The sequence below is a fragment of the Empidonax traillii genome, unplaced genomic scaffold, assembly GCF_003031625.1.
Source record: "Empidonax traillii isolate 1590-97213 ecotype Southwest subspecies unplaced genomic scaffold, ASM303162v1 scaffold181:size1721324, whole genome shotgun sequence".
Taxonomy (NCBI): domain Eukaryota; kingdom Metazoa; phylum Chordata; class Aves; order Passeriformes; family Tyrannidae; genus Empidonax; species Empidonax traillii.
Genome location: NW_020955374.1, coordinates 131,774 through 144,920, shown reverse-complemented (window position 1 = coordinate 144,920; position 13,147 = coordinate 131,774). Strand labels below are relative to the sequence as shown.

At 36.4% G+C, this 13,147-nt stretch overlaps 1 protein-coding gene across 2 annotated transcripts in view; it reads right to left on the bottom strand.

Moving 5' to 3' along the window:
- The window catches only part of HNF4G (hepatocyte nuclear factor 4 gamma), a 59,698-nt gene that overhangs the window by 5,944 nt on the left and 40,607 nt on the right, over nucleotides 1-13,147 (bottom strand). For both annotated transcript variants that reach the window (XM_027886187.1, XM_027886186.1), the window contains exons 2-5: nucleotides 11,214-11,382; nucleotides 8,783-8,877; nucleotides 5,142-5,248; nucleotides 857-1,012 (exon numbers count right to left, since the gene is read on the bottom strand). In XM_027886187.1, the coding sequence (XP_027741988.1) occupies nucleotides 857-1,012; nucleotides 5,142-5,248; nucleotides 8,783-8,877; nucleotides 11,214-11,359 (504 nt within the window). In that variant the 5' untranslated portion in view covers nucleotides 11,360-11,382. The remainder of the gene's footprint in view (nucleotides 1-856; nucleotides 1,013-5,141; nucleotides 5,249-8,782; nucleotides 8,878-11,213; nucleotides 11,383-13,147) is intronic.

Here is a 13,147-nt window from a genome sequence, read left to right as displayed (position 1 = left end):
TATTCCTGACAAAGAATATAGGAGGGAATGACTCAGTTTGAGTATCAAAACCAAGGATGAATCTAACTCCCCTTGCAGGATTTTGTGGAAAACTGAGAGATTGAAGAGACAAAAAGGAGGATTTACACAATCCAGTTACAGAGAGCTTTTCAAGATGTATCAGATTTTGGTGGACTGGAGTTGAGAGATCCCAAGCAACCAATTAACCTCCTGCCCAGGCTACTGGTGAGAGAACTGCTCACCTCAACGTGGGGATACTGGTTCTGGGTGTGCCAACACAACTTACTCTGAAAGCCAGTGATATATTAGGATTGTGATGACAGATCAGACCTCTGTCATAAAAATCCTTGTGAATTTTCAAGGCTTGATGCTTTTTTTACCCAAAGTCATTAAATATAATATAATTTTAGTACATTGTAATATATGAAAGATTATTTGCTAGGGATTGATACCAGTACATCTGGAATTTGTTCAAGATTCTAATGGCTTTTACTTTTTTCAAGTAGAGAAGTCCTACTTCAAATTAAATAACATGCTGCCATATTATAATGAAAGGTGAACATGAAATAAATACTTATCAAGGTCAGAAAAAAGTTCTGCTTCCAAAAGACTACAGAAAGAACAAAACACTTCAGAGATATGCTGATTTGCTGCTTCTTTTTGTTAATATCTTATATGTGGTGGTGTTATTTCAAAACTTAAAAAAAAAAAAAAAAAAAAAAGATGGTGGGTCTAGCATGCAGATCTATTTGACCAGACCAAAAAAAATGAGTGTTTAATTACGACATTTAAATATCACAGGAGTAACAGACAACAGACAACTAATTAAAGTTTTCTCTTTGGCATCCTCTTATACCTGGTCATCCAGTGGTAATTCACAGAAGCCTGGAATATATTTAGCCCATTCCACGAGGACCAAAAGTTGTTGCTTCATAGATTCACAGACATCACTAACACCAGCAATTTTCTTAACATTTATATCAGTGCTGGAACCAGGACTGGACATTGAGATCTGGCCATTATGAGAGAAAAAATTCACAATGTTAAATTTCATATAGTTGCATTTTCATTGGTTAACAGCATATTTAAGAAAAAATCACAGCAGTAATCATTGATAGTCTTGAGATATTCCTTGACCACATGGACCATTAGTCTGCATGTAAATTATAAATTTTTGTTTCTCATTATTACCAGTGTGCATTGCAGTATTTAATTATTCATACCATGATACAATACCTTCTCATTTCAAAATGCTATTTTTAAGTATACCAGAGCCTTTACCATTTGTAGAGGGGAGGTGGTTTCTTTCTTTTTTTTCTTTTAAAAGGGTTGACATTTACTTCATTTCAGAAAAAATGGAGAGCTCGTAGGGGCATGCAGTAATATTAAGGGCAGAGAAAGAGAGTGATAAAGGGGTAGCATATTTTTCTAGTGAAAAGATAAGTATCATTAACTTTAGAAGGTAAAACAGGGGGATTTTAGTGCCTGGAGGAGAACAGTTTGTAATGATGAAGCAGGAGTATAGGCAGAGACCTGAGACACTTCAGAGGAAATGTAAAGGATATGAGTGTGCATTAGACCACCTGCAGTGAACAGTGTTCTGTGAAATAGGAAGAGAGCAATATCTTTCTGGGCCTGAAGCTGGGACACTTTTACATAATCACCGAGCCAAAACCTCAAATTCTTAATGACTTTTCAAGGAAAGGAACAAAACTAGGCTTGCTCTTAAGCCAGGCAGGAAAGACAACTTAAGATAAAGCCAAGCTTGAGAAGGTAAGGTCAGAAGGTAAGGTCAGTTTATAGCTGCTGTCATACCAGGGAAGAAAAAGAAAAGAGGAAACAGAAAAGGTAAAAGAAAGAAAAAGGAAAGAAGGAAAAAGAGAAAGAGGAAAAAAAGAAAAAAAAAAGAAAGAAAAAGGGAAAAAAAGGAAAAAAGATAAGAAAAAGAAAAAGGAAAAAGGAAAAAGGAAAAGGAAAAGGAAGAGGAAGAGGAAGAGGAAAAGGAAAAGGAAAAGGAAAAGGAAAAGGAAAAGGAAAAGGAAAAGGAAAAGGAAAAGGAAAAGGAAAAGGAAAAGGAAAAGGAAAAGGAAAAGGAAAAGGAAAAGGAAAAGGAAAAGGAAAAGGGAAGAAAAAGAAAAAGAAAAAGAAAAAGAAAAAGAAAAAGAAAAAGAAAAAGAAAAAGAAAAAGAAAAAGAAAAAGAAAAAGAAAAAGAAAAAGAAAAAGAAAAAGAAACAAAAAAGATCCCACCACTATGAAATCAAAATCCCACCGCTGTACAAGATATGTGAAATTGACTTTCCCTTTATTTTTTATTACTGAAAGCATATTCAGGAAATGATCTAGTATGATTATTTTCCTCAGGAAAAAAAATAATTGTTCGATCTTCCAATAGCATACTTGTACACACTTTGGGATGGTGGAAGCTATTTAGGCTGACTTCCTCTCAGTTCCCCTTCATTCATATATCCATGTTAAAACCCACAGTGGGATCTGCAGTGAAATCCCATTATCCTGGGGTAGTCAAAAGGAGTTGCACTTCTGAACTAAAGCTCAGTGCTTCCTACACAATTGAGTAGTGTAAAACACACAAAGCAGCTTAGATATTAATGTCGGTTAACCAGCTGAACATTTGTTTTCAGGGAAATTAAAGCAGCTAGGCAGGTGAGAAACTCCTCAGACACATAATTCAAAGGCTATCATGTAGGAAAATGGTTAGAGGTATTGTTTCTTTGTAGACAGAGCATTTGAGAAATCCATGCTACAATCATGAGTCCATTTCTGGCATCTCTTCTACAAAAATGAAGTTGAAAATACTGAATATCATTCAGGTGAGAGCTATCAGAGTGATTCAGTCTAGAAAACCTTCAGTACAGAAAGAGAGTAAAGAATCTCAACACATTTCATTGTTTTTCCAGAAGAGTAGAAGAGAGCTTGATCATTATTCAAAAGTATAAAGACGACACTTCTGATAGCAGGTCGCACTGTGATATACCTGAGAAAGATCCCACCACGCACCAACTAGGAGATAATACAAGAAGGTAAAGAAGAGGCAGATTGTTTAACCGTTAGACATACTGACTCATGAAGTGAATACATTGTCTTTCCTTTAATATCTTTTAATCAAACCTGTGCATCTTTACAAATTACAACTTACATTACAAACTATAGACTCCATGCTAAAATTACTTGCTGAACTTCTGCTGGGGACTCATAGGATGACACCCATGGAGTTCATTATTAAGATTTCATCTCTTCACAAGGATATGAAGATATGAACTTTCCTATTTCTTTTTCTCTATTGATTTAACCTGCCTTTCATTTTTGGGGTGCAACACGGCAGTCACAGACTTCACACAATCATAGACTAGTGCAGGTTAGGAAGGATCTTGACAGATCATTTCATCCACCTTGTGGGAAAGTAAGCCTAGATGATGGACTCATCTAGGTCCTCAGGAATGAGGACTCCACCACATCCCCGAAAAGGTTGCTTCAGTAATTGCTTATTCTCACTGTAAAAAATTTCTTTCTTATATTGAGATAAAAACTTTCCCAGTGGAACTTGTACCTGTTAATGACTTGATGAACATGACAATTTAACACTATATCCCAATTGTCCTGAAAACCTTCAGGGACAGATGCCTTTATGCCTGTGAGAGTCCAGCATGTCCCTTTCGTATTTACATAATCCTGGAAGCCTCTCCTGGGTCTGTAGAGAAAAATTGTACTTGGACACTTTCCCCCTGTAAGGGGTATTCAGGAACAAAATAACTAATTTGCTCTATTTAATACGAAAATTTCAAAAGGGATGAATGCTACCCTCTTCCTCATTTCACAGCTGAAGGACTTGGATAATGATTTGGGACACTACCTCCTCCTCCAAGTCTCTCCTCAGGACTGAACTCATCTTACAGGCCTACTCGATTGAGAGAAAAGCAAGTACTTCTAAGACTTGACTTTTCCACCATGTTAATGTAGTCCTTTGGACTTTGAGGCCTAGATAGTATCTTCATATATGCTTGACATAGTGGAACTAATTCTGTCCTACCAAACAGGATGTAGAATAAATCTACATGTGTACACAAGGGGATTTTTTAGGCCAGGAATCTACTGTTTGAAAAGAACTTTGTGCCATAAACAGCTGAGAATGTGATTCTGTTTAACAGTTCTTATTCCTGAATTGCATATACCAGTCGGAAATGATTAAGAGAGTAATACAAAAAAGCACACTAAGCAACTTAAAAAAAATTACTAAGGAGGTAAAAATAGCTATATTTTTCATAGTGTATAGGTATGAAAGGTAGGAAGGTCCATTATGTCCATCTAGTCTGCCCAGACATGCAATATGTGCCAAAGACATATCACCCAGTAATTCCAGCATCAATTCTTTACAGACAGTTCCAACCTAAGAGAGATGCTGATAAAGGATGAGATTACAAAACATTTGGGGATGTATAAATCAGTCAGCATGAAATCATAAAGGTGGCAGTTAAATTCTAAGCAAGTTAGTAAGAGGTGCAAGAATGCAGAATCAATGACCATGATTTATCTGAGCTGCAGAAAAGGACTGGAGACTGTTCCATGCAGCAATTGATTGGATAGGAAAAAAATAGAAAAAGAGAAAATGAAGTTCAGATGAGACAAAGAAAATTCAAAAGCAAGATGTGGATAGCCTCTGCAGTTGGAACATTTCTGTTTGCCTGACTTATAATGTATAAGGATATTAAAAATGGGATTTTCAAAAGAATTTAAGGAAATGAGTGTCCACACCCCTCTGAATGTAATGGCTTTGGACAATTTTTTTGCTAATGTTTCATGGGAAAGCCAGCTTCAAGGATAGATAGATGCCACAAGCTGCCTAAGACAGCAACTGATTTAAAAGCAGTAAGAACCATAAAGCTTTATTAAGAAAGGTGCCTAAGACATATTGTCCTGGACAAAGTAGAATTTTTTTATTGACTTTGCTTCAAGAATGTATTCTATTACTGATTCTTTCACTGGGAACAGGAAGCTCGGTGCATTTTGGAAGTAGAAGAAAGTAATCTCAATAATTATACTCAATATAATAAAAAACGGAAAAGTATTTAATTTTAGTAAAAGCCATCTTAAAGTTACTAAATAATTCTGTGCTAGATCTCAGTACCTGACGGGAGAGTGTCTCAGCTTGTGACAATGTGCTAATAGAAGGAATGTTGCAGCCATCAAAAGTGTTTCTTCTTGTACTTATCCTGTCCCGCTCATTTTGTACAGCTGGAAAAGAATAATCATCTCATTTATTGATTTGTAAAAACTGACGCACAGTATAATTTCAGAAGTTTACTGTATTTCAGAAGATAACTGTAAGAACTGAAAGGTATGACATTCAAAGAGGATGATCTGCTTTTAGCTCTGAGTAATGCGGAAGGATGACAATACATGTTTATGGTCTCTATCTGTGCATTACCTGCCTGCAAAAAGTATGTATAACTGATTATAGATAGATAGTGAATTATCAGCTCTTTTTTCAGTGGTTTTATTACTGTAAAACCTCTTTCTTCCTTTGAACCTGAAGACATGTTCTCATTTTGTTATTTCAACCAATTTAATAAGTAAAGTATTTTTTATCATAATGGCAGAAATGGACATCTCCAGACTGTCAAACAGGTCAAGAGGAACAGCACCACAACTGAAAAAATATCTCAGTCTGAGGAAGTAGGAAAGCCCTACTCCTGCTCTGCTGTGGGAAACCCTGAAAGAGGAATAAATCATGAACTTAATCTAACAGTAAGATAATTTTGAAACTTAAATCTCATGCTCCTTCTCAGTGACATTACATTCCTAGCCAGTTTATGGAATATTAAATATTAAAAATTACTCAGTTAAAAAGTTTCAGGATAGTAAGTTTTGTCTAATAGGGTCCAAAGAAAGGCATTTAAAAGGGCTTAGGATAAGGAATCCTTACTCAGCACACACAAGGATTATGAAGCAACTGAGCATACTTTTGAACTGAAGGAATAAGAAAAAATAAAACTATCAGTCAGATATTTCTAAAACCTAAATCATGTCCAAGCTTAGGTCAAGGAAAAAAAGGAGAAAAAAAAAAAGAATTATGCTGATCAAAATCTTTTTATTGCACAAGGAATCTCATCATCTTTTAAGAGCAGCAGTTTTATTTCCAAAGATATGTTTGCTATTTTATGGGAAACAATCTGCATTATAGAATTTAGGAGCAGTAAGAGAGGCTTCAATAAAAAAAAAAAAAATAAAATATTCTATGCACTGAATAGGTTCAGAGTTTGTCTGAACGATGCACATAGTTTATTCCAGAGGTGTACCAACTTTTTGCAAGGACACTCACTGATGGGTCTTTTATTAAGGTCACAGTAAGAAATTTTGTGTGGTGATAAACACAAAGTGCTATATGTTCATGTAGACAGGAAAAAACCCCAATAACCTCTTGTAAAAGAATACCAAAACATCCACCGAATTTCAGCAGTTAAAGGGCTACATAGATAACTAAAATAATGTCAGCACTGATTAGGATTGCAAAAATAGTAAGGTATTCTGAAAATCAGTAGTGAAAGTCACTGGTGGAGCACACTGAGAACCATAGGTGGATGCTTCAATTTTCTCCTACTTATACATAATTTTGGATTGTTAGACTAGACTGTCTGCCTGGCTAAAGCCTTTCTGTCAATTCAGGCTAAAATTGCCTTAGAGACTCCATGAGGAAGGTGTAATATTTGCTTGAAGAGGCCTTGTATGGCTTTCACCAACTGTAGCCTTTCTTACCTTTGTCTCACAAAAAAGAAGAAGATTTGCCAGAAACAAGAGGAGAAACAGTCATAGAGACTATGCTACACTTCTTACAATATTAAACATATGACCATATGAAAAGGTATGTAACAACACACAAGCAGTTCAGTGTTTTGAATTATTTTAGCACTTGGAAGCCTCAAATAAATACGGCTTGGATGCAATGAACAAATGAAAGTGTTAGAGGTAGTGGAACCAAAGTAGGGCAGAACAGTGTAAATTAGGTGGAAAGTTTATGCCATGCACTGGACTGTATTAGCATCTTAAAGGAAATGACCATGTCTCTGCTTTTGACTCTCCAGCACATGCAAGATTCTGGCAAACTAGGCAGTGTCCAGAGGAGGACTACAGAGATGTAATCCACAAAGTGCACAAGGTGATGCAGAGCACCTTTGTCTATGTGGAAAAGAGACGACCAACATGGAGGTGGGGGTCTTCATTTCTGTATGGAAAATGGAGCCAGATTCTTTTCAAATCCATAGTGAAAGGACAAGAAACAATGGTCACTACCCTAACTGCAGTAAGACGTATTCCAATTAGTTATAAATTAAAAACTCTTCCTGATGCGGTTGGTCAAGAACTAAAAGAACTTGCCGAGAGAGATTGTCAAATCTCCCCCCTCAGGGACTCTGTAAATCTGTTTGGACAGGGTTCCAAGCAACCTGACCAAACCTAGATGCTAGCCTTGCTTTAAATGGGGATCTGGACTAGATGAATTCCAGATGTCCCCTCTGAGATAAATTTCTTTAATTCCAGGTTTTGAAAGTCTGTAAAGCTCTGCTTTTTGCAAAAGTTTTAGGGCAACTGTGGACACGCAGGTCTCTCCCTTTCTTCACATCAGACTGATAATATATATACAATGTGTTACTGATTTTAATGACTTAAATTCCTCAAACACTAAAGTTTGTTAAAGGAGATCCATAAGAGCTAGCAAACCTATTTCATTCATACACTGTGCAACACTGGTTAGAATATCCCCATCCAGCTTCAAGAAGAAAAATCCATTTTATCTCATACCAATAACTTGATCGCTAGCAAAGCAGTACTACAGTATAGATATTTAAGAGCCTAAAGAAACAGTTTTCTTTATCTTAGGAAAGCTATGTAAAAGAACGATAGCCTTGTTACTGTACAGGAGAACTGAGCACTCACATTTCAGACTGGCCTTTAGGTAGATACATCATGCTGCAAATAAAAAAAGGTAGCTGGCCTGAACCACTTTTGAGTGCGCATTTGAAACAGATCAGGACATCTTTTGCTTCTACATCATAATTGTCAGTGAAGCAACAGCCCCAATAACAATACTCCTGATATTACCACCACTCTTCTTTCCCTATTGGTCTGCTCCTGTGGTAATATTGTCCTTCCACTTTGATCAGAGGATCACTGTGACACGTTTCTCATACCTGTCAGTGAGATGCATAAGGAACACTTTTCCCATTTTAAGCCCTAAAGAAATTAGAATTATTTTAATTAATGTGGACACTCTACTGACAGCTACCACTAGTCTTCTCACCACTATTTTTTCACTCAACTTCACAGTCCTTCCTTTGGCTTAAATGTTTCCTACATTTAAAATTAATTGGAAGAACCAGTAAATTAGCTCTGTCATTACTAAGGGCAGAAAAAATGCCAGATAGAGATTTCATGAAAAATTAAAACTAAAATCTCACAGTTCAAACTTTTCCAGCATGTGGCTCAATATGTAGAAGTCAATGAATTTTGGTGCCAGGATTCCTGGATTAAACAGTTGTAAAGTCATTTAAATCCATGGACTTGCTTATGATCAAAGTGTTAGAACTGCTTACCCACCTGAAAATTAGAAGATGTATATTTCACCTCAATATAAAAGCATTTCTCCATCATGAAGGCATTATAGGAGACTTTCCATTGAATTATTCTGTTGGAGTTTTTTAGAATTTTTATTATATTTTAAAACTAATTCAGAATTTTTTACTTTGTGTATTAAATAGTAAATGACTCGATTACCTTCTTTTTTCATTCCTGCTCGAAAACACTTTTTTAAACGACAATATCTGCACTGATTCCTTTTGTCCTTGTCAACGATACATTGTCGGTTGAATCTATCAGAGACAGAAAAGGGAAATGCATACAGCATTAATAGAGCAGCACTCTGATTACAAAGAAGAAAACCAACTAACCTGAACTGTCAGAATAATGCCTACAAACAGACTTTTGTCTTCAGTTGTTTTGGTTTGATTTTTTTTTTTTAATTAATCAATTTTGAGAGGTGCTCCATTTCCAGGAATATATGTGTGCATCTAGACACATATATGCATTGGAATGGCAAGTGTGGAAAATTTTGGACTTAGATGCATCATTTACACCTCAACTGATTTGTAAGATCTGTCAGTAACTGGCTATATCAAACAGTAGTGGAAAAAGAAAAGAAGTTACAAAAATAAATGAAAAGGCCAATCAAGCAAAATGCCAAATGTTGCTGGCATTGAGGAGCCCCTTAGCTGTAAAACCATTACCCTTGGCTGGCAACATTTTATTGGTGTCTTATGGAGATACCAATAAACAAACTGCATGTGGTATCATTACACGTGGCAACGTAAAAAGGAAATGAGAGGAACATTTTCTCCTAACACAATGAAACAAAGACATGAGGAAACACACAGAGCATGACAGTGCAGGATGGCTTATTCAGGCTCTCATGTACACACCCAGATGTGCCTAACGGGAATGCATATGAGCCCTCTTCCCCTCTCCCCGTTTAGGTCTGCCTTTTTTTGATCTGCATGTGTTTGTTAGATAAACAGACCTGTCTTTTGCAGAGCTCTTCCTGAAATCACTTATGCCAGCTCTTGCCACACCACTTTAGGGGTATGTCTATGCTATATCACTGTGGTATGTCTGTAAGGGGGAGATTTCCTTTTAAGAGTATTATGCAATCAAGGAAGAATGTAACAAACGTTTCTACTAAAAAGCTGTTTTTACAAAAAGTTTTCTCCTCCTTGTGCCCCATGAGGTGGCACACGGAGACAGGGAATGGGAGATGTAGTCAGTTCATCATTTGTTGTCTCTGTTGCTGCTGCTTCCTCAAGGAGAGGACTCCTCACTCTTCCCCTGCTCCAGCATAAGGTCCCTCCCAACGGAGACAGCTGTCCATGAACTTCTCCAGTATGAGCTGCAGTTCTTCATTAACTCCTCCAGCATGTTTCCTGGGTGCTGGAAGCATGCTTTCCTTTCCACAGAGTGCAGTCCTTCAGGAACAGACTGCTCCAGCACGGGTCACCCGAGGGATCATAAGTCCTGCCGGCAAACCTGTTCCACCATGGGCTCCTCTCTTTGTTAGGTCATGGGAACGTGCTCTGTGTGGTCTTCCCTAACATGCCATAACTTTCTGTCAGACATCCATACTCTCTAGTAGGGAGTTCTCCATGGGCTGCATGTGGATATCCACTTCCTTGAGGACTTCCATGGGCCGCACAGGGACATCCTCCCTCATCATGGCCTTCACCACGGACTGCAGGGGAATCTCTGCTCCGGTGCCTGCAGCGCCTCCTCCCCCTCCTTCTCCACTGACCTTGGTGTCTGCTGAGTCATTCCTTTCACATTCCTTCTCACTTCGCTCTTCTCTGGCTGCAATTTGCTTCTGCACAATAATTATTTTTCTTTCTTAAATATGTTATCCCAGAGGCACTACCACCACTGCTGATGGGCTCATCTTTGGCCATCTTGGAGCCAGCTGGTATTGGCTTCATCAGACACAAGGGATGCCTTCCAAGAGCTTCTCACAGAATCCACTCTTGTAGCCTCCTTGCTACCAGAATCTTGCCATGAAAACCCAATACATGCCTTCAGTGATCTGTCTAAACTCACAGAGTTTTCCATGTGTTCTATGCACACATATTTATGATCTTGTGCATGCACAAGAGTAATTTGTCAAACATGGTGCACAGACCTGCAGTGTGATAATTACAGCACCATTTGGAAATTAGCAGATCAGACTGACAGGGGGGAAATGCTTGATCAAAGAGCAATGTGTCACACAAATCTGGAATTTGTGCAGACATGTTTGCACAGCCCTTAAAGAAAGACTCATAAATCTTAGACTTTCTATTCAGAAGCTACCTTCCTAAGAAAAGAATTCTTAGAAAACAGTTAAGAAATAAAATTTTCATATTCCAATGAAAATAAGAGCACTTTTCATTTGTCTTTTTTTTTTTTTTTTTTTTTACATCTCCTTTACAAAGGAGATTACCTTTGTAATAATAAATAGAAGATAAGCAATATCAACCAACATCTGGAATATAGTATCTGGAATGTGCAATATTAAGTAGTATCCCTTAAGATATAGCAGGAAATACCCTGGCAAAGTCCTGAAAAACTCTGAATATAATTTTTGCTTAATTTCATTAATTTAGTGCCTCTAGATGAACTTTTGAAATACCTGCACGAGTAGACGTGGTTTTTCCTTATGCTGCGTCTAAAAAATCCCTTGCATCCATCACAGCTGGAAGCACCGTAATGTTTTCCAGTCGCTCGGTCTCCACATATTGCACAGAGACTGCTGACCCCGTTGTCAGCAGCATTCATGTTGACAGCTTCTCCTGAACTGTCTGACAAAAGGGAAGAACAAAATTACATAGTTACAGACAAGACTTCCACCAACCAGAACATGAACAAACTATATCTAAATGGAGGCCTTTTCTGGTCTTTTCTGTTTTAATTGACACTTAAGATTTATATAGCATGACCTGTCTAATTACATCTGGCTCTTACTCATATGAACACTTTGGAAGCAATAGAGATATTAACAGAATTAATGAAGTTCACAGCAACAAATAATTCTATTCTAAACTCCTTCTAATGGAAGGATTAAAAATTAAACTGTAATTCTGCATGAACAATTACATATACATTCCTATTAACGTGAAGAGGAACTTCGGCCCAAAACAGTGATAACTCTCATGTATCACTTCTCATATGAGCAGGCAATTACTGGCAACTCATACAAAGGTTTGTGACATTAAACAAACAAACAAAAGGTTTTGCATTTAATTTAAAAAAAAAAAAAAGAAGAAAACAAAACACATGCTAAGACGACTGTCTAAGTATTATTTCCTCAAAGATATTTTTGACAGGAAGATTGCAGACAATATTGTTGCACAGAGAATATTAGTTGCATGATTAACAATTAGTCACTGCTTCTGGTAAACACCACTGAAGAAATTCATCTGAAATCAAAACACACATTTATTTTTTGAGTCAAAATGTTTAACAGATATGTTGGAAGAAACACTTGAAAAATATCTTTTTCTGTTTTGTTTCCAATTTAAATGAAAGGAAAACTGTTTGAAATATGCCTAAACATTTGTAGCTGTTTTGTCCAGGAGAGGAAACCGTGACACATTAACTAGTTATTCAAACATGGATTCAAAAGTCGAGTACATGAGCTCATGAATAGCAAACAGGTTGAACAGTAAAACTGTTAATACTGATAGATAATATTAATCTTATTGTATAGATCCAACTGAAATGTGTAAAATTTTCATTGTGTCCTGTAGAGTTTACAATTTAAACTAAGTTTTTCAGACAAACAACCTTTTTGTATTGATTTGCTTTACAGAGCTGTAACTGATAGGAATTATATTAAAAATCAATTAAATAAAATGAAATCTTAAAAGTAAGAATTCATTTCTGTAAAAATTTTATTTTAATATTAGGCTTGTCATGACTGGAAAATTATTTTCATAAATGGGTTACAGAATTACTCTAGAAAAACATAAAAACCGTTCTTTTGGAGTTGTGTAAATTTGCATGATACAGCAGAATAATTAAAAATACAGCATTTAAATGTAATGATGAAATATTTTACAGCACTACAAGTTGTGTGTATATATATATATATATATATACATATATATATATATATATGTAAAAGCACATACTTATTTACCTTGGTATTATTCTGAAACAATGTATCTAGGAAATTGACCTGATGTTGAAAAGTTCTTTGATTTCAGGAGAACTGCACTCCCTGAATGTGGCTTGTTAAAATTTTCTGAATGTTCCTAATTAATTTAGACAGTTAGAAAAGATACATAGGAAGGTTCATAAGAGGCAGCTTTCAGTTCCAGACTAGCACTGTAACAACAAGACAATGGTTTAACAAATTCTATAAGAAAGTACTTAAGCTAAACTCAAACCAAACTCTAAACAGAAAAAGGCTACACCTAATAATTAATAACTATCAAGCTAATCACTTACAGTGAATAATTTAACCAGCTCTATCGCCAACACATAATGCAACCAAGCACAACCTCCCTAATCTGCTTTCCCATTTTATTTAACATTAACAGATCCAAAAGGGTGCTATTCAGC